We start from the raw sequence: 22,532 nt of genomic DNA, 5'->3' as shown, positions 1-22,532 counted from the left end.
TGTAATATCATCTTTAAAAGACAGAGGCAGGCAGAGTCAGAGTAGAACAAAGATTGGATACACAGACCCTCTGGGTGGTGGAGACAGAAGTTTCTTCACGATGCAATTACTCTCACATTAATGCCCCCGTCTCCTGCTTCAAAGTGAAAAATGTTGTTTTACCATTTGGGGAAATTAAAGAAAAAATCGGACAAATTTGAGCCCGGAAAGCTTTATATGTCCTCTTTTATACAGGAGCGAGATCCACTGATTAAATCAGAGATTCAGTGTGTCGACAATTATAGTAAACAGTGTGTTTTTAAGGTGAAGATTTCCTCCAACACGGCGAGAGGAAAGAGTGGGATGTGGCATGCAGCCGAGGGCGTTGGATAACACATTTAACATAAGGTATATGTCAATCATAGACCACCCACTGGTTCACTAACACCGGTAGTTTGTGGGTATAGTGTGTTTGCTATATTTATTAATTTTGAGGAGAAGAACGTAGGAAACGTCAACATCACACACGACATGAGGGTTGAAGTGGGGCAGACACATCCTGGGTAACATCCTGGGTAACATCCTGGACAGGTCGCTAAACTATCACAGGGCCAACATGCAGACAACCATACACTCTCACATTCACACTCACAATTTAGAGTGTCCAATTAACCTAATCCCCAATGTTCCTGCATAAGAGGAAGCTAGAGTACAAGCAAACGTCACGCATCTATGGTCAAACCAGGATCCAAACCAGTGGCCTTCTGCCTGCGAGGCTACAATGCAAGCCACAGTTTGACCCGTTACTGTAACATAGTATGGTTCATTTTATAATGTGGGGTTTTTCCTAAAAAGGTAGGAACACAATCTGAATATATGACTTTGCTTAAAGTACAGCAACATATTCAAATGCTATTCACAAAGTGGAACTTATCTCTGCCTTGTATGCTAAACCCTCGTCAAAACATTGACACGAGCTTGCCTCCGATTTCTTTCCCTTCCCAAATACCAATCTGCATTTTCTGGTGATCACCTGCTGTGCTTGTCAAAAACAAAACAAAACAAAACATCAACACCATGACCAGGAATCTCAACCCCCCCAGCTAATGCATCTCATTATCTTCTGCCCTGTGTTACGGACTACAGACAGTGCATATCCACAGAACCACAGAAACAGGATGGAGAACCTATAGTGTGTAATGCAGTGGGTCCTTTTAACTCTGGTAATAGTGGTAAACAAAGACCAGCCTCTCTGTCTGTTTCCTATCTTTCTGTGTCATTTTTAAAGCTCCAGAAAAACCCATGACGGAGCTGTTACTCCTACTATCAGCAGCAGCAGCAGCAGCAGCAGCAGCAGCTGTGCCAAGGGTCAAAGCCCGACCTTTTCCCTGACCTTCTCAAGGGGTGTGAGCTATGAGAGTTGTGAAATTCTTACACACTGCCAGACACTAGGCACCACTAGCCCCTCCCTTATTGGTCTGACAGGCCTTCTCTCCAATCCGTCCTTGTTATTTTGTTGTATGCCACGCCTCCATTGTTACAAACAACAAGCAAAGTAAGATTAGAGTGCAGGCAGCTACTGATACGGGGAGCAACGGAGGTCAGTCAGGATAGTGACTGCAGTGACTGTGTTATATGGGCCTAGAATTTAAACACTGTTACACGTCTATCACATGTATTGTACACAGGACTAAAATAGTACATTTCATCAGGCACATGCTGTCATTTTGTGGCACTTCAGATTTCAAGATTGCCTTGTGTGTGTGTGTGTGTGTGTGAGTGTGTGCGTGCGTGCATGCACATGCTTGTGCATGTGAAAGGGGAGAATGGGCTGTCTCCCAGGATGTGCAGCAAGCGCTTTATTAGAGCGGTAGTACCAGTAAATCAGAGCTCAGCTCTTCCTGGAACTGCTGCAACCTTTCCCACTGAGCACTATTACTGAACAATCATAGGCTAGCCATGATAATTAGCAGAGTATCTATCGTTCCAACCCTCCTGGTCCCCCCCCACACACACACACACACACACACACACACACACACACACACACACCCCATCCCCTTTCCCCTCCCGTGTGTGTCTCCATCCATCTCTTCCTCCTGTACTTTGAAATGTCTGGTGGGTGAGTGGGCATGGCCGGGAGTCCACACTATGTCATTAAGAGAGAGGACATTTCACATTATCTGCTGTGATTTTTGTCTTTGCATTGGGCAGAGAGACAATTTGGACTTGTCAAATTGTCTTACCGCAAAGAAAATATCAAAAAAGACCTGGACAATCTCGAAGTGTTCAAGCAATTCAGAGAGGGAATAGATTTGTCTGACCCTGCCTGAGGGATGAAGAGCAACATGATTCCGAAGTCTAACTTGGAAATTTATTTGATTGCAAATCTACAACGTAATACGCAGGAGAATTGAAGTCAATCCTGGTCGTTTATGATCATTAATGGGAAGAGGTCATCACGCTCTGCATTCTGGAGTTTGAAAAGCAAGTGCTTCTGCTGAGTAGTGAAACACCTTAATGCCTTTTCATGTAACCACTAATCCCTTCATTTACATTACAGCCTTTTTTTTTCCCCTCTGTTATGTTTCCTTGTGATTATTTGCTTTCTGCACAGTGTAGACATTTTCTTTTCCTCACCAGTTCTTTTGTATTGCACTGAAGGGTAAAATAAGAGCAGTAACTACATCCAAGATACAGATGTATTGTGTTTGCTAATGGCCTCCACTTAACACAAAGTCAGTGCACTCAAAAGTACCGTGCATGCGACCCAAACTGCTGTTCTCATAGGAAATGAGCAGTGCATGTGACTGACTGCGTAAGGCAGTGAGAGCGATGGATGAAGTAGAAGTTTGTACAGCTATGTGTGTGCTCAATAGAGCGGGACCAGGACAGAGTGGTGGGTGGGGTGACAGGACTTTCTTGGATACAGATTCCCCATCTGATAGTGGCGGCACTTTCTCCCTTTCTTTCCATGGCCAAGCGGCATCTGGAGTGGATTTTGTGCTAGCAGACACCGAGGAACATGATTACATTCAGCTAACTGCGTTCTAAACTGATTATGCATGTGCCAAGCTAATGGACTACATTTGCAAGAGGAAAAATAACATCCAATCAATCTCAATTACCGCCAATTGCACCAGCCCCCGAGACAAGGAAGGTAGCCAGCTAAGTCCCTCATGCTCCTCCCCTTTCCTCCAACCCTTGACTGGAAACTGAGGCCTGTGGCCGGGCCTGGTTAGGCCCCACCCATTCTGTCTGGCCAGAGAAGCCAAGGCCTGAAAGTTGGATTAGTGCCACTCATCTCACCTCCACACGAGCACATAGCCAAGCCCCGAGGCTCACTGTTCGTGGTATACTGTAAGTGCTATCATATTCACATGTGGATGGCTGTAAAGTGAGAGCTAAAGCTGCCTTTGCTCAAGATGAAGAGAGTCTAAGGGGAGAGCTACATATGTATTAAAAACAATTTAAAAGGGAAAGGAAGGAAACAAAACACACAAACTAAAGCTTAGGTCATCTGCGCTGCAACAAAACCCATCTGTTTGTGTTTAGGAGTGACCACTCTTGGAAAGGACGGGCAACCATCCTGCTATCGTCACAGCAGCAAAGAGCTCACAGGGAAAACAAGGGTGAGAGTTAGAGAGTGCAACAGTGAGCTGGCAGAGCAGAATGATTAGAAGGGGTAACTCTCGACAGAGCACAGGGACGGACACGGCATCACCCCCACCCCCCCGCGCTGTGTGGTGGTCCATGCGGTCGGGATGGCTTGCTGGATCTTTCTGTGGTCTTTTGGAACATTCCAATACATGGGTTGGTGGGGGTGATATTTTTAGAAAGCCCTAATATGGGCCGCATACCACAGACTCTCAAATTATCCCATCCAGCTTAGCCCTCAGTTTAAACCTTCCTTTTTAATTCCAGTAATTACAGGCTCCAATTTATATGGAGCTGTGCACACAAAGGGCCTGTTTAATGCAAACCAGTTTGATTTTGGTGAAGTGTCCCAAGCATCTCCCACATCTTACAGCCTGTTTATGCTGACTTGATGATTTATTTTCTCCCCCAAAAGGTTAAAAATGGTGCTATTTGCATCAGATTTCTTCAGGGAGGAATAAATGAATGGTGATTTTCCCTTTTTTCGTCCTTGCCTAATATACCGAGTTGGGTTTACAGGCTTGTGGGCCAGTGTGGGTTTTCTGTCTGTCAGTATCTTTACCAGGACACTAAATCCAGCACAGTACAGATACAGTGACATCGTCAAGCGGGGAGCAAGTGCTGCCAAGAAAACTTACAACCACGTACTTGTTGTCCGCTAATCACATTTGTGAGTCTTAAAGCACTGTAAGAATTCTTGTCAACTCTTAAACGTCTCTGTTTTTGAGTTGTCTTCGAGATGAGGACAGCTCTTGGGGGGGACGCAGTGTTCTTGGGTTGAGAGTGCAGGTCATTTCTGGACAAATGCACACTCAGTCATAAATAATGATCCTGGATGTGTTGTGCATGTTTAAGCCCACTGTCTGAGCAGCAGTGTGACACGTGCCTACTCTTTCATAAAAACCCGAGGGACAAAAGCGGGTCTCATTTGGTCTCACGGTGAAGTGGAAGGTGTAAATATAAAATGAAACAAACTAAGCTACTGTATTGCTCCCCTCAAATGTGTGAAGAAGAGAGAGTGTGTCCGTGTCTGTCTATTTCCGTCTAATGTCACACTGTCATTGGAATCTGGGCCAGTAAGTTCAACAGCAAAGGCCAAGAGAGAATGACCATCGACTGGAAAAACAATATGATATCTTACTTCACAAGTTATGTTGCACATTTCAAGGTGTATCCAAAAATAAATGTTCTGCCATCCCCTCTTTCGTCCTGGTGCAAACCAAACTACATTATCTATCATCGACGACGCTGCCAGCTGGACCAGCTGGACCAGAGGCTGTGAATCCCACCTTCTCCTTAAACAAAGCACTGAATATTGATTTCTCTCCGTTACAATTATTTCAGGACAGCACTGTGGAGGGGAAACATGTCTGTCATGCCCGTGGCTCTGAGGAACCATTCATAATGATGGATGATTTTAAATACACAGTATTTTTGAGACCTTTTCATAACCCCTGTCCAAAACCAAGTCACCCTGAAATACAGTAACACTGCAACACATTAGTGTCAAGGAACATAATTGTTCAAATATGTTTCACTGTGTGGACTGGACATCTGTGTGTGTGTGTGTGTGTGTGTAGTGTAGGCTTACGAGGGGTGTGTTGTTAGTATGTTGTGTTGTGTATGTACATGTTTATTTGCAACTATGCCAGTTTGGGTTAAGTGCAGAGTGGCCAAAGCCACAGACACACAGGATAGGTACCTAAATGGAATCAGGCCTGTTAGATTTATGGCCATTTGTTCTGAGAGTGTTCATCCATTGGCTATTATGGAATGATTAGAGGAGAAGGTGAAGCTCCAAGTCCAGCAAAAATCAATACAGCTGTCGAGAACGATTCAGCCTTTCCCGCTCCGAGGAGTATTAGCACCAAACCTCTGTCTCCTCACACTTCTTCATTCGTCTCAAAGTGATTCAGGCCCTAAGCTTCCGAACCAGCTCCACCTGCCATGTTCTTCTCATAGCAGCACTGTTTCTCTTCTATGACTATTGGGAAGGCAATAGTTACATAAGAAAGCTATCACTCAAATATTTGGGAGAGAATAATGGTATGGGCGGCGCTCGAGCTTTAACTGACACAAACTGCATCAAACTTCAACGGGATCATACGTCTCCAGGTTTGCACGAGTACAATAACACACCAGCACCAACATGTTGCAGCTCAATCTTAATCTACTCAGATCCTGCATACATGCTCTTTCCCTTACCGTCACCACTCATGTGTACATTCATTCATAATGCGAAAATGTCATAACAAGGTTGAGTGGTGGGTGCAGTAAAGAAGCACTAACCTTGTAGACTTTGAGGCTTGCCTCATGACGAGAATTTACAGTGTGCATCCTCAGCTTCTCCAGGCTGTTGGTGTAGTAGTCACAGGCGTTGCATTTCAGGTGTACGGGGTTTCCAATGGCCACACACTTCAGGCGCCATTCGTTGCCTTTGCCTCCTTCTTTAATGTGGGCTACGAGCTGATACTTTTGCACATGCTTGTCTGTCTTGCAGTGCAGCTGGAAATTGGCCTTAAGCTGAGTGGTGTAATGGCACAACTTGCACTGGTGAGAGTCGCCCACCACAGCACGCCACTCTTCCTCAGGTAGGCTACGTTCAGCTCCCATATGCATGCCGAGCACATCCAGGTTGTCAGTTGTAAAACGGTTGCACACGGCACACTGGAAGAGCTTGAGGGAGGGATCGCTGGTTTGTGATAGACTTTCTCCGAGGGTCATTAGTTCTTCGGACACCAACTGTCCACCTCCCAGCCGCACGTCCATGGGAAGCTCGCCACCTACTAGAACATGCAGGGAAAACAAGGAGAGGGAAAGGGCAAGTGGAAAGAGTAAAGAAAGGTATTTAGATGGTTGCACACATACGTTTATCATCATGTCAAAGATATATTCGTTACAGTCTACACATCTTCAAAGAGCACTTGTAGTACCTGTAGTAATTAACTTCAGTGATTTACATTATTATTTCATCATGCTTAGTTAGATTGTTCTTCTGAGGAATGAAATCCTTGTCGTGCCACTCATAATATCCTGAATAAAATGAAGCTGCTAGCCGACTCTGACTGTTTGTATGACATTGCATCAAGAATGGTTGAGCATGATTTGATTTGAGCGTGGAATGAAGAAAGCCTGGGAGTTTTCCATAGAGACCAAATCCTCACTTGCCAGAGAATAAACATAGATGTTGTCAGTTTGGACTGGTGCGTGTTCATGGCCTGTCTGTAAATCAACTCCACAAGTTATCGTATCATTACTGAACAACTAAGAAGTTCCCAAACACACATTACTGTGTCCATCACCCTTGTTTGGTGACCGATAATACGAAAACATCCTCTTCTCTGCTTTAGTTCTTTTGCATCTTTCTCTCCAGATTGCCTCTAAATCATTATGGACGTCTAACAGATGGAAGGTGGGAAAATAGGTGGAAACACGGCAAACATATATTCTATGTCACCATCCACAGAGAGTAGGCTAAGCACAATGGGTATACGGTGACTTTAAAAATGAATGCTAAAAAAAATGAGGTAAGAGCGGCAAGTGCTTTTTTTGCTTTTGCTTGCTGATCTTTAATCTTTCCCTGCCCAGACTGAGCATGCAGGCGTGACCCTTCCTGGCTTTACACTAAATTAATTCCAGCAGCCTCTTTTTATTTATTGCTGCAGTATGCAGCCTGCTCTGGACTTTTCTCCATTACCTGAGTTTTTATAGCCAGGAGAGGGAGACCTTTGAGAAGCCCTCTGAAATTAGTCACAGACCCAGCTCTCAAGACATAGCACCTTACTCTCGCTCTCTTACAAACACACAGATGTACACACATGCCCAACTGCAATCCCGGTCCTGTCCTTTCCTGCACCTTACATCTCTCATTTCTGCCCGACTCTCATGCTCGATTACGATGCAGATTCCATGATTTACCACAGACCTGGATCTCGTTCCTCACTAAATTCTAGCTATAGGCCATTAGACCAAGACAGTGATTTGTAGTGCCTGTATTTCCACACAGGTTCTTCTTATATTGAATATTGAAACCACAACATTATGAAGGTATATACAGTAAGTCGACTCATATCCATATTCATACAAAACAGTGTGCCAGGCAAAAATGTGACACACAAATAGATATCCTTTAAAACTAGAGTTCCTTTAAGTGCAACAGAGGATGACACCACTGTAGTTTATGGGTCCAGACTGTGTAATCATTGCCTCCCTTGTAACATGCTTATTACAACCTACCTCAGAGGAAAATGAACCAGATGGCACAAGACGTAAGAAAGAATTAGTCATATCACTCAATTATTTTTAGTTTTTTTTTGAACTGGTGACAGTTTAAGACACGTAGTACAAACTCTATGGTAGTAACTGGCAACACAGACACTGCTATGCTGCTAAAATTACCCGTGTTGAGCTCTCTATGACCAACATGAAATTTATAGCTGCAATTAAAATATGAAAAACTCCAGTAGTGACATTCAGCAGCAATTGGGGGCACTACACTCAACTCAACATCATGGATGCAGCGTGGACAACGGGGAGGTGGGACGGAAGCAGGACAGACAGCACACCGAAAACCAGAATATGTAGAGCAGTTACCAAGTTACAGTGGACACACTTTTATAACCCATCTTTCACTTCAGTTCCTCTTTCAAACTCAGTGGCAACTGAACAATTTTAGATCACTGCGTGAACAGTATGCGTCATAGCCCCATACTGGAAAGGTGCAGACTAAGCAAACAGGCTGCCAAAGTAGTAGAAGAAGACACTAACGCATTCATTGTATGTTTACATTACCGCCTATCGTGGTAAGAGCCGATAAAACACTTGTCCATTTTACCCAAGGCCGGTAATGAGGTTGATGGTAATGAGCTTTGACCAGTGGAAAATGGGCTAAATGGATATTTTTTTTCTTTTACCCCTCTCTCTCTTTCATTCTAAACCTGAAGGGATGAGAAAGAAAGGGAGCTGAAAAAAAAATGTGTGAATATCCCTGCTGTTAAATCATCACAAGGTAAATGATGTTACTGTTTCATGTAAAGTGATAAATTAGGATTTGGCATCAACAAGAAGTGAAACTGATCTCACATGTAAAAATCTGCTGTGGACTGTAATTTGTGATTCCGCAGTCAGCTCGGGCATTTTCTCACAGCAAAAGAGACAAAATGGGGCTCACCGAGTGCAGGAGCCAGGGCAGCCATGCTGGGATCCAGGTGAAAACTTCCCATCAGGAACTGGGCCTCTGCTCCAGCTGGGTCTATCTTGAGGCCTGGTGGAAGGCTCATGTTCTGGGTCAGGTAGTACTGGTAGAGCTCAGCCTCAGAGGGTGAAGGCATGGCTCCCAAGCCAAGCCGGCTGTGCTGCATCTGAGTCACATTCTGCTGAAGTAGCATCATGTTGTGCATGTGCTTCTCACTTGTCATGTGGATGCGCAGGTTCCGTGCCACATTGGTCTCATAGTCACATACCTCACATCGCCACGTAGGTTTGCTCTTGAGCTTGGTTGGAGAGGGGGCCCCACACGGTCCAGCCATATGGGTGGAGGACTGTGTTGGATGGTGGTGGGGTGGGTGATGGCTACTGGCCTGGGTCACTGACGGGACAGCTACCACTCCTCCTGGGGTATGTCCGAACACCTGCTCCTGTGCAGAGCCAATAGAGCCTCCATTCTGCAGTGACTGCATGTTGTTCAGGTGCTTGTCCGACTGCATGTGGATGCTGAGGTTGCCCTTTGTGGTGGTGGAGTAGTTACACACCTAGAAAATATGCAACATTTTCAGATTACAAAACAAACCCGACATCAACTTTACTGCAGCCAAACATTTCAAAGGTTTTGATACACACCTCACACCGGAACGGCTTGTATCCACAGGTATAGCTTTCTCCACGAGCCAGACGAGGGTGGCTCTGACCACTGGTGCAGTAAACACAGGAGCCTCCAGAGTCTGGGTGCTTCTCTTTCATGTGGGCCTCCAACGTCTGCTGGTATTTGTAATGCCAGTTGCATTTGGGACACTTCAGTGTCTTGCAAGAGTTGCGTGAATGCATCATAGTCATGTGACCACCCAATGAGCGAGAGGAACCCAGGACTGTGTCACATTTAGGGCATTCTACCCCACTTCCTGCAATTCCACCAGACCCATGGTTCTGCGAACACTCACCCATTCCTGTCATATCACAGGAGCCCCCTTGGAGGGAGTGCGAGTGGCTATGAGATGAAGGGTGGAGGTGATGATGATGGTGGTGCATGTGGTGATGGTGCAGAAGGGCTCCATTTTCCTCCTCACCCTCTGCCGGGTAATCATTTGGTTCTGGAGCTGTGGCACTATCTCGATTGGCACTTTCATCAGCAGCAGCATTGGAGGACAGAGGTGAGGAGGAGGTGCCAGCAGTGTCATCCTCGCTCCTTCTGACGGCAGCTGCCGCCATTGCCATGGGGACAGTGGGCCCCTGGCAGTTAAAGCTCAGAGGGAGGTTCTCGGAGGTTCTCCCCCCACCATCTGCAGCTGAACCCTCTTCCTTAACAGAGGAGCAAGTGGAAGCAAGGGCTTTGCTGTTGAGTGTGGAACTGACCACAGAGGTGCAGGCAGAATGCTGGAGAGCACTACTAGGCATTAATAAAGGAGATTTGGAAATGCTTTGGTTTGAGACAGCTGGTTCCCTCGCTTCACTACCGCCACTGCTACTGCTACCACCACAAGCCACTCCTTTACTTTCTGCGTCCACCTCGTCTTCCTCCTCCCTTAACAACAGATCTTCGTCTTCTTCAAAACCACCCATCTGGTTGGATAGGTGTGCCTTGCTTTCATGTCCATCAGTGTCCCCATCCTCTCCCTTACATGCCAACTCTTTCCCAACAGCCTCCTCTGTTCTCCCTCCTTGTTTGGGCAGGGCACTGGAGTCTTTGGCAGAGCCTGGGGACGAGGTTTGAGAGGATGCTTTGGGAATGCTCAGCCCTCCAAGAGAGAGGCCTGAGCTTAGTGGGGTTTGTTGTTTCTGCTGTTGCTGGAGGCCAGAGTCAGAGTCTTTGTTCAGGAGAGTCTCGCTGCCCCCACTACTACTTCCAGGCTCCAGATGGACACCACTAAATGTGCCGTAGAAGCTCTGGCCAGCGTTCATGGGTAGCAGGGTTGGTGGCAAAGGAGTGCTCTTATTTTTTGGTTCCAGGAAACTGACGAGGGGCTCTTTGTCCTTCCCAATGCCCTGGATAATGGCAGATGCATGGTTGTCCCCTAGCAGCCGCCGCTCGTCCTCACACAGTGTCATGCGGTGATCATGGACGGCATGGGTGACAAAGGAACGCGCATAGCCAAAGGACAGCTTGCAGAGAAAACACATAAGAATGGGCTTACCCTTGCCATAAAGGGCTAGCCCATCAAATTTGGAGAAATCCACGTTGTTGGGAACATCTTTGGATACACAGGACTTCTTGGCAGACCCATCGCTGTTCAGGTAATCCTTGTTGCTTTTGTGCCGCACATCGAAGACACGGAAACTGTGCAGGACAGGACTGAGGCCTGCCATAGATGAGGTATTGGGGAAAGCTTGGTCTGAATTGCCAAACCACTTCCCAAAGGACGAGGCTATGTGAAACGTGTTGATGATCTGAGGGTAGACCGAGGATGAAGTCCCAGCAGGTTCACCCGGTTTTCCCCCACTGTTAAGAGAGTTTGTGGGAAGCAGGCCGGGTACCATGCCCCCACCACTTTGGATCAACTGACTGAGACTCTCTACGATGTAGGCTGAGCCATCTGGCTGGTAGACAATCTCTCCAGCTAGATTCTCCACATCACTGCTTTCTTCCTCATCCTCCTCATCTCCTTCCTCACTCCCACTCTCAGGTGCTCCCTGTTGTCGTGTGGGCTGATGTCGCAGAAGAGTGGGCATGCCCCCTCCGCCTGAAGTCATTGGCACCCCAGGAAAGGGTTGAAGACTTGGGAAACAGCTGTCAATCTCCATTTCATCTAAGTCCTCAGATTCTTCCTCTTCACCACAGCTCACTCCCTCTTGCTCTTCTTCCTCAAGACCCTCTCCTCTGGGATGCAGCTGGCCTGTAGCAGCGCTATCACTGTGGGTCTGGGACGATGTTTGTTTTGGCTGATGATGATGGGACTGTAATTCTCTTATCCCGTCATGAGGTGCGCTAGGGTTTTGGGTTTGAGAAGGGTAGGGAACAGAAAGAGACAGAGGGTCCAGGGAAGGAGCCTGGTTGGTACAAGGGACCTGTGAGCTAGAGTGATCGTTCCAGGGCTGTGGTATTTGCTGCTGCTGGGAGGAGCTGAGCCCATCGTCTGTCCCAGAAACCACGGGAGACTCACAGCTGTCCATGCTGATGCCTACATGAGGCGTTCATCGCATCCAGGCCTGCAGAGACACAAATGAGATGAGGTTAGAGGTTGTTGCTGCATTTTTGCAGTTCACTTCTCACAGTCTTACATAAACTATACATAAGCACACACAAGTCATCATTTACTTTGCCAGTGATGAAAATGTGGACCCCACTTACATGTATTATACAAAGTATTAATATAATTATTATTAATAATTATTAGGAAATGATACAGAAATACAAAATACATGAAAGGGACAACATGTATAGGACATTTTGATAAAAAAAAAATATCATAGGGTATGAGACAAATGTTTTAAGATGCAATTAAAACATGACACCGCGCTCATTTCACTAGATTAGGTACTTAAACACAATGCCTGAGACAAGCGATAATAAGCCATCTATGATTCATCTTCCTGCCATATCAGGAAGGTACCATCTTTTATCTTCACCTTCCAAACAACACCCCTAATCTTATATTCTAGAAATCCTACATCCGTTTTAATTAACTTGCAGACAGAAAAAAGGAGAAACAGCCTAACTTAATGGATCAAATAGATTTCTTGTGAGATAATTAGACACTGAGAAGCCACCCATCAGCACATTGTACATTTAGATAACTGGAAGAAAAAGGGCTGACTGCATTTAAAAAGAGAAATTCTTAACAGTGTTTGTTCTATCATCACGTTGAGTCCATATGAGAAGAATATAACACATGTGCATTATAATGCTAGTAATATTATCATTATTATTATTATTATTGAAATACTTAAAATAAATCCAACAGCAATAAAAAGTTTTTTTTTCCAGGAGCCCAAAATACATAAGCTGGGTTGGGACTTCACTGCAGCTGTGTTTAGATCTTGCATCCAATAACCTCTATGCTCTGCCTGGTTTCAAACACTCCAGCCATCCTCCGCCTCTGAAATAATAAATGGGAGCTGAGCTTTCGGGAGCTAGCCATGCCCCGAGCATCTGAGAGGCCCAACACAGGCTGCAATTTAGAGTGCAGAAGAGATAAAATGATAGCACAAGATACTGCTGAGCTAATAATTTTATTAAAGGGATGCAGCCAACATTGATTAAAGGGGGCAATCGGGCTGAAACCAATAACTCCGGGCTGCCCTTTAACCCACCATCACTGAATATTACATGAGCAAAGTTTCCCGGCACCAAGCTCACTGCCATGTCCCGGTTGATTAGCACATTCACTGCTTGCACTTGATTTATTTACTTATTTACTTAGGGATGCAAATTTCGGCTGTGATCAGAATGGAGTCTTCCCCCATGCCCTAACATAATAACCACTGAGGGAGAGGAGAGATTGATAATGTCTGTCTGCCTCTTCATGAATGTCTGATGAAGCTCACCTCCCACACGACATACCTAAGACCTCTCCAACTATATGCACTACAATAAACACGACACGCTCCACTCTCAGACACGTGCTTTTGCACTTGGCAGACAAAATTAGTTTATCGGGAGAAAAGGAAACAACAGAGAATGACATACAGTGATGATAAATCAATCACTTAACTTAAAGAAATTCAAAACATGTCCGCAAAAACAGTGTAAATATTAGTACGATAATGCAGCGGGACAGGCATTTGCTGTTAGTATTGTCAATCTGACTTTTTTGTTTACACACTGCAGCTGCTAACCCCAGTGACCCTTGTCTTGCTTTGCATATAAAATGAAAGATATTAGACTGGCTGGCTTATTAACAAGATTGCTTTATACAGCCAGACATGATTTAGCGATGGCTGCCATATTGAGTGAGGGGATACTAGCCCTACTGGTCTGTATTTATTATCTGCTCCATTAATAAGAGGCTATGAGCTCAACAGCCATTTCGCACAAATGGACTCGGGGAGAGTGAGAGTAATGTGGAAAAAAAGAAACAAGAACAATATGCCACATGTCAAACAGACGGTAATCCTTTCGACCAAAGTACGTGAATAAACTCAAGAAAATGAAATGAGTTAAAGCAGGAAGTGTGTGTGTGACTTTGTCCACTGAAAAAGGGGCAAATGCATTTAAAGCTTTTAACATTCCACTCTCTTGTCCAAACCTGGGAAACCTGTACCCATACGTGCAACTAGTAGTTCAGATGGCTCATTAACAATGACCTCTAAAGTTCTCTACTTTCCCCTCTGCCTTGATGAGTCTGAACAGAGTACAGTGCACTATACTAGGGGTATCTAATCATCCATTAATGCTGTAAGATACCTGGAGCAATTAGCAGAAGACAGGATAACACGATGACTCTTGATCAGCGCTCTGAGCCAGTTTGGTGTGCACACTGCTTACAGAAAACAGGATTGCCCTTAAAATCAAGATGGTGTAATTCAATAACCTGCAGTGGTTACTGATGAGCAATGGGATTGTCTGGAGTCGGCAAGTCGCAGATGGACCAACTGATATAACGCTGTTTGTCTCTCGAAGGTCTGCCTGGCTCAGTGACACCTGTTTAAAGCAGGAAAAGCTTTAATCTCTGGGAGGCACTAAACAAGTCGGGAGACAGACAAAGAGACGCGGTCGAAGAAGAGGGGAAGTGGAAGAGGCTGGTGTCTCTGTGTCCCGACTGTGTTGATAACCACAAATCAAAATGATAGAGCAACCCAGTAAAGGTAACTACTGTTCAGAAATGATCCTGCCATAGCCTGTGCACTTGTGCTGTATCACCATTTGAAATGTGGGCTCCCTCAGTTGACAATAAGCAGACTCTAAGCAGCCAAAACAGGCTGTAGTTGACAATAAGAGATAATCAGCGAGAAGAAAGGGCCGGATTCCTGAGCTGATCTGAGGGAGAACATGCCGATGCACAGATCCTGACTGTAGGACTCACACTCCTGCTACCACCTGCCTTCAAAGGCTTCATGCCAAGATCTCCCCGCTCCTTCTTTTTCACGAGTCACACTGCAACTCCTTCCACCGTCTTAACAACACAGATAAGGTTGAACCTTGTAAAAAAAAAAGCCCTCAGTTCTAATGAACCCTGTCAGAACAGAGGGTCTGGATATCATTTGCTAGGGATGGAAAATGAGATAAGTTTTAAATTATGGGTCCATTTATTAGGTGCGATTAACCGGCCAAACTGTGGGGGGAATTAAAGACAAGAAACCATCTGATTGTAAGAGTGCCCGATCGCCTGCCTGAAGGCCTGGCCTTACCCCCAGAGAACCCTTCCTTCCATGGCTTTCCGGAGGGATTTATCACTGACTCAACTCTTGCTACAAATACGACTGGGCTATGGGCATCATGCAGCACTGGCTCTTACTCTCAACCATATACACGTCCACAGTGAGGAAACACCTTTTTAAAAAGGAAGGACACTGTTCCTGAAAAGGCCTCAAGGACCCCCCTAACAGTAAACCAGATGTGGTTTTTCAATTGTTCCTCTGTCATGTTGCCTGTCTGAGTCTGGTCTCTGAGCCATCACTGAGCCTCGCCAGCCACCGCAGGGTAAGGGGCGCTTATTGGAAAATCAATGGCATGAACGCTAAGCAAGTTACAGGAAGATGTGGGAAGGAAGGGTTCTTATTGATAAAGCAGGGGAAGGCCTTTGATGTTGCACTGGGGACATGCTCATTGATGGGGGAACCATTGTAGTCCTGAGGCAGAGTGAGGCCCATGTTTATCTCCTTGGTTTGTTCCAATTAATCCCCAATAAAGGGCACGTATGCATTACACACTGTGACTTAAGTCCATTTAAATGGCCCAGTTAATATAGTATATGGGCCATTCTACCGAATTCGTGCAAAGTCCAGAGTTGGAAACACATTTTCAAAAGTTGTTTTTTTCCAAAAACCTTGTCCATACATATATTGTACCATATGTCTATGGTACATATCTAGTAAAGGCGCAGTCAAATTTCATATATTAATGTCTGCCTGTTCTTGAAATGTTTTTCAACTCCTAAAATTTGTCACTACCGTAACACAGCAACACACTGCAATAAAAACCATTATATTAATCTGTTAATATTGTGTGTCCATACACCCTCTAAAGAATAATTTTAGTAATTTATTATGAAGGGTTTTACAACTAAATCAATTAAAATAATTTTTTTAACAAATTTACAAAGTTTATTTTCTAAGACTCATCAAAATTTAAATGCAATCTTTTTTGTAAAATGAATTACACTGATCATAGAGATCTCAGAGTTCATTAGTTATTACATTGAATGTATATTTAACCAATAGTTATCATAAAATGTTATTTAATTACTCAATTCTTATTTTATTTTACAAAACATTCAGTGTTACGGTAGTGACCGCACTGTTACGGTAGTGACCGCACTGTTACGGTAGTGACCACAGTATTTTGTTTGCAAGGTTGTATTATATCCCCTCAACATTATTGCTTAATATTAACTCATAACCTGCCTTTTAATGTGAATTTTACAAACACAAATGTTATGTCTCTGATAGGTGAACTTTAGATGTGGGTTGTCTGCAGTCGTGTTGAGAGCTGCCTGTGGGAGCTGCCTAGTGTTTCTCTGAGCATAAAAACAAGATTGTATTTTCTGAGCAACCTGCTTGTCAATGCGCTTCTTAATCCATGTTTCTCTTTATAATTGGCAGACTTGTATTTTTTTCTGCAAATTGTGCATGAGTGTGTTATGAAAAAGAAGGGTCTTTCTGATATGCGCAGGAACTCTGTGCTTCCATACTTCCTTTTGAGTTTTTGTTCTTGCGGAACATTTTGACTTCTCTGGCCTCACGCACAATCTATGGCACCGTTTTCTATATTTTTCTTTCTTCCATTCAAGTTTATTTTTCTGTGGTCACGCATTCCAACGTCTCTTATTAGTCTCACTAGAAGTGCGTGGAGTAACAGTCTCACTAGAAGTGCGTGGAAGGTAAGGCGGCATGGGAGAAGGCGTGGCAGAGGGTGTGGGAGGTGGCGTGGAAGTTGTGCACAATCTCTCCACCTCTCTTTGACTTTTCACCAATAGCCTGTGATGTTGCTGTCTTTTTCGCCATGATCTTCTGACCTTCCTTTGCTCCCTGTCAGATAAATCACTGATAGATTTGATCTTTCCTCCTTTCTTTCGTTTCTAGTTTCGTTCTCTTTCCTTCTTTCCTTCTTTCCTTATCATATCAAACATTATTTAGCACTCTGAGATTCTTAATAATGAAATGTGCTTTACAAATCAAATATAATAACAATATTATTATTATTATTATTATGTTTTAAGAGTATAATGTAATAATAATGATGAAAAATCTCCTTAAATATGTGGAACATTACATGTTGTCACTACCATAATGATTATGTCACAACCGTAACGTTACAATTTGTTACGGTTGTGACTGTTACGGTTGTGACATTTTTAGCTAATTCCTAGCATAACTCAAACATGCTAACAAGTAAATGGCTAGGAACAGATGTTTGAACAGTTGTACACACAACAAAACATAATATTTTGTTTTGAGCCCCCAAAAGTGTATTTACTTGCAGATAATACGTGTACGGTTGTGACAATTATTAATGTAACATGCTGATTTTCAGACTTTGGAACCCATTTACTTAAAAATTATGAGAGGTAATATCTCACCATGCAGCCATGAGGCACAGGGATGCAGTGTCATTTCTTGGTCAGAAATTCTGGGGTGTGACTAAAACCAGGCTCCACCCATGTGGTAAAACAACTCGTGTTACGGTTGTGACGTGAAAGTGTGGGACAGCATTTTTTAAAGCATGTTTTGTAATTTTAAAAAAAACTTCAAAATGAATCTAAATGTTTTACATTCTGTTTAAAAGAAACCAAACATATATTTTAAAATACACTATTGGAAAAAATGACAAAATTCTTTTAAGTATTATTTTCATGGATTGAAATTTAGGGCTTAGAGATTGGGACAACTACTTCCCAATAGAAATTACCTAGGAAGGTAGCATAAATGATGATTTTGTATATATTTAGCTTAATTACTAAATAGTTACAGTCTTGTGTTTAACTAGATCATAACATCATCTTAGTAAATATTGAAGGTCTGAATTCTTAATTGTTTTGTTAAATAGTTTTTTTATTGTGGGACAGCAATTTGCACGAATTCGGTAGAATGGCCCATATACAGCACCACATTTTTAGAGTGTGGAGATTTATATTATAAAGTGTCTCCTACTGCTCTTGTATAATACTTTTTCTACAGATCTGCTTTTCAACTAACATGTGTATGTGGTGTATGTGGTGAGTGTGGTTCTAACCTGAAGCAGCTGACTGGTGTCACGAGACAATAATGAAAAAAAAGAAATGCATGCAATTATAATTCACATATTTAACTTAATCAATAGTCTTTTGATAATATTAATAATACACTGATAATACTGAGTCAAAAACAACAAGTTATCCCGTCAAGTTATGTTTGTCTTTAATTCCTAACACTATAAATGAGATAATTAACTATCTAAGACAATGTTGTCTCATGCGTGCTGTAAGCGTTCTGTCCACTATCTGCTAATGCAGATGTAAGGATGCTCCAGTATTGCTCCAACTGCAGGAGGCAAAAAGTCACCTCAGGTCGATGGCACTCAGCCTGTAAACAGGGCTTCCCGTAAAATCAATGATCTTCAGTGGGAGCTATCAGTCTGTGGAACAGAAATAGCCACGGCTGTGTTGAGTCTGAGCCGGGGAAGAGCAGCGCTGTGTGTTTACATGAGTGTGCGTAAGTAAAGAGGGTCACTCACTGGCATGTCTGGGTTCATTTCTCAGATTGCAAAACTGAGACATGCAGCTTTTGTCATGTAACAGCCGCTGAAAACCCAGAGGTACGGAATATCACGCTCCAGTCATGACGACAGCGCTTGTAACGTGTTCAGTGTGAACCAAACTAAATTGGAAACACATACTGAAGATTATATATCAGCTAAAATATTCTTTGCTGATTAAAATATGAGTTAAACTCAAATACCCCGGAGGCAGTGTGCTGATTGTTTTAATTTCACAGCACTCAATTTTAGTAACAATTTGGAACAAGCAATAGTGGCCAGAAAAGGCTCAATTGATTTGTTTATAGTATCAATTGCCTCCTTTGTTAACATACTTGAAATAGAACCTTGAATGATTTAACCCTTCACACAACAACATTAAATGCTGGTAATCCAGTCAATGTTACAGAAGGGAAGACAAGTGATTTAAGACAAAGCATGTTCCTTTACACACTCATACACCGGGCCTGGTCCGATTCATTTATCTGACTGGAGCTCAGCTAACTTCCAAAACCAGTCAAAAGGGATTTACACATGGCACGAGAGTGTTTCCTCAGTTTTGAAGGGTGTGATAGAAACAGCAGGCTGATGTAATTAGAAGTAGTTAATTAGCTGTGGGTTAATTACTGGGATCTGCCGAGTGTTGGTGAAAGACCTGGTGGGGTGGCAAACCAGAGGGAAGCAGCGAACACACAGCAGGAAGCTCCCAGTCTCCCGCCAATTAGCAACCAGCATGGGTGGTGGGGGCTACAGTGGAACACCAAGAGTACAAATGTGAGGGAGGTTTGCATATCATTTCATCCAAACCTCACTGGAGCCGAGTGATAAAGTGAGAGCACAAAATATACATTCTATTTGAATGCAAGAAAAAAACATTTGCCAGAAATCACAGTGAGATTTTTAAAGAGTAATACTATTTCCATTACAAATTTGAAGTGCAGAAACTATCTTTCCAAGCATATTGACGTGCTGCACTGTATTAGTTTCCCATGTGGTTTGTTTAGAAAGCTTTGTAATTTATAAGAGCATAAATTATCCTTGGAATTAAAGTATTGATGTATAATCAGAACAGGGCTATCGGGCACAGACCAACATTTGCCTCCAGGCAACCCAGTGCACAGAGCCACTCACACACACAGTACACACTCAGCAGGGTGTCGGTGAAATTGCTAAGCACACACACACACACACACACACACACACACGCTAAGAGAGAGACAGAAAGAGAGGGAGTTATCAGATTAGTTCGATGGACAGCGGACATGGATACTAAATGATTTTCAACAGTCTGACTTAGGACATCAGACACTAACATGCAATGCTGACTTTCCCATGGTGTGGAATGCAGAAAGGCTAAGAGGACACTTGATACTTTGTACATTGTTCTGTTTGGCGCTCTGATACTAATCAACCAAGAATCTCACTGATCATGATCCCTGGGAAGATTTCTGAAGTTAACATATTTTTTATCTCAGAAAGATGTGTGTGTACATACAGTGCATGGTGTGTCTTTCTGAAAGACAGATCAAGAGTGAGAGAAAGGTGAGAGCACTAAAGACACCTGTCCAAAGAAAGGTCAGGGACAAGGGGGAACTGTGTCGATCAAAGTCTGTGAGCCCCGCGATCTCCATTTCTTCTAATGATCAAATCTTTTCCTATTTATATCTGTGGGAATCAGACATTCTCTCTCGAGAGAGGATGGAAGTCAAATCTGCTAACTACAGTGCTTTTAGAGCTTATGTTTGCACTCAATCCATTCTGTGTGTTCTGTAGTAACAGGATGAGGGTGTTAGATGGGGTTAAGAGAACTAATGACTACAACTTCATTGCAAAAGTTGTTGCTATTAAAGTACAAACACTAAGAACATAAGAATGCAAGGCTCAGCAAAATATAGCAAATAGGATCACACTGCTTTTGTAAATCTAGAAAAGTAGCACCTGAGAGGACACGACACAGACAGACACACACACACACACACACCTTCCCGCAGCGCTGCAGTTAAGGCAAGTCAACCACAGACACAGTTGTTAAAATGATCAATACCATTGAAATATTAAACCTTAAGAAGCCACAATATTGATTGAGAGCCCGATGATAAAAAGGTTTATTATCACAATTGTGGGCTTTATGTAAATGTTTTGGCGAGACCATAAGAGGTCCACCATGGGCTTTGGATAAAAGTGACCCCCACCCCCCTACTGCATACAAACACATACAACACCATACTAAACCTGTGTTGACAGAGAGACAGTGGTAGCTTTGTAACGTGACAGCAAAAAGGGGCAAAAAGTAACACAGTACCAGGCTCCACTCAGAGGCTCAGGCTCTTACGGGACATGGATAACATGTCTATAATCCTGGGCCTTTCTCTGTAATCTGGAAAACTAATACCTAAGTAATGACCCGGTCCTGCACCTGGTAAAACACAGGGTTGACTGGCACCTGAAAATAAATACATATCCACTGCAGCTCGTTCTTAAAGGGACACAAAAAGAATAAAATCCCAAATATGAGTAACTCCAGGGTTCCAGTAACTGTTTGAGTTGCAGGGGATGAGGCAGTTAGGACCAGTGTTGGTCAGTGTAGTGTGATAAGATCTATTTTAGACATGTGAAGGCCAAAGACCAGGAAACCTGGGTAACGTGGATGAAAGCGGTCTATGTTGAGAGCAGTCATGCAGTGTTATGTGTGGAAAATGGAAACTTGCGATCTCTTACTGAGAAATAGTGAAGTCTCATACTCAGATAATTGTGTGTACACATGCCCAACCATGTGTGGGAGTGCGCGCGCACACACACACACACACACATATACACACACACACACAGTATGCACATACAACAGGGATTAGAGGGTGTCCTAGTCAAACCATTCTGTGGAAATTACTTCTTTGCAGAAAAAAGGCATGAAAGCCAATGGTGACCTGGCCTCTAATTCTAGAGTAGGATATCCTGGATAAATAATTAGAGGGTTCCTTTGAAGACCTTGCACAGCCAAAACATGTGCTAAAGTCATTAATGACAAAGATTTAGAAAGGAAAAGCGTATATCTTTCTGGTACACAAATACTTTTTTTTATTTTTTTATGAGGCCTGTCCCAAATTCCTCTCTGCTTAGCTGAAGCTCTTATCCTGGGAAAGAACTGCACCCGTTTTTAAACAATAAACCTCAGGGGGAAAGTGTTTTCTATTGCCCCCTTCCCCTGCTGAATCATGACAGTTAATAAACTTAAAATAATGTGCCCTGAGTTTTAAAACAGGACGTGAGTAAGAGATGTGGAGGCACTGGAAAACAAAGCAAAGAGAGGGAATATTTGCCAACAATAAAAACAAAAAAACACTTCATGCTTTAGAATCAGAAATGATGGCAACCCTGCTATTAATACCAAATGAATCCTTAACCATAATATATGTTGTTACGTCTATGCCACATAAAAGAACAGGAGCCGCTTCTGCAATGAGCTTTGTGGCAAACCAGGGTTATTTGTTGGTGATAAAGTGAATGGAATCTTCCGCGTGGGATTACACTGATCACATTCAAATGACTCTCATTTCCAAGAAGAGAAAACACAGTCAACTGAATGTTAGATGCTGAATGAGGATCTTGGAGAATTTCCATGATGATGAAGACAAACCTGCCAAGCACTAGTTTACATGCAACTGGATGCTATAGCAGAACACATCAATCAGATCTTGGCACAACTGTCATCTTAAAAGGGGAGCAGAGCTTGCCCTACACTTTACAAGGACACATTTCCAAGGCAAACCTTGGAAGGTGATGTGCATTCCTTCTGGGTGGAGCAGTGATGAGGGACTGTCAACAGAGGGGGAAAAAAAAGGAAGACAAACAAAAA

At 43.4% G+C, this 22,532-nt stretch overlaps 2 protein-coding genes across 5 annotated transcripts in view; one reads left to right on the top strand and one right to left on the bottom strand.

The window, feature by feature from the left end:
* The window catches only part of swap70a (switching B cell complex subunit SWAP70a), a 924,354-nt gene that overhangs the window by 500,962 nt on the left and 400,860 nt on the right, over positions 1-22,532 (top strand). The window lies entirely within an intron of this gene.
* Positions 1-22,532, bottom strand: part of zfhx3b (zinc finger homeobox 3b) — a 184,220-nt gene that overhangs the window by 66,043 nt on the left and 95,645 nt on the right. For 3 of the 4 annotated variants that reach the window (XM_044029740.1, XM_044029741.1, XM_044029742.1), the window contains 3 exons: positions 9,475-11,994; positions 8,807-9,386; positions 5,926-6,422 (listed from right to left, as the gene is read on the bottom strand). In XM_044029740.1, the coding sequence (XP_043885675.1) occupies positions 5,926-6,422; positions 8,807-9,386; positions 9,475-11,958 (3,561 nt within the window). In that variant the 5' untranslated portion in view covers positions 11,959-11,994. The remainder of the gene's footprint in view (positions 1-5,925; positions 6,423-8,806; positions 9,387-9,474; positions 11,995-22,532) is intronic. The other variant, XM_044029743.1, reaches the window with a different exon arrangement.

This window comes from Solea senegalensis, linkage group LG7 (assembly GCF_019176455.1).
Source record: "Solea senegalensis isolate Sse05_10M linkage group LG7, IFAPA_SoseM_1, whole genome shotgun sequence".
NCBI lineage: Eukaryota > Metazoa > Chordata > Actinopteri > Pleuronectiformes > Soleidae > Solea > Solea senegalensis.
This window is presented reverse-complemented; position numbering and strand designations above follow the sequence as displayed.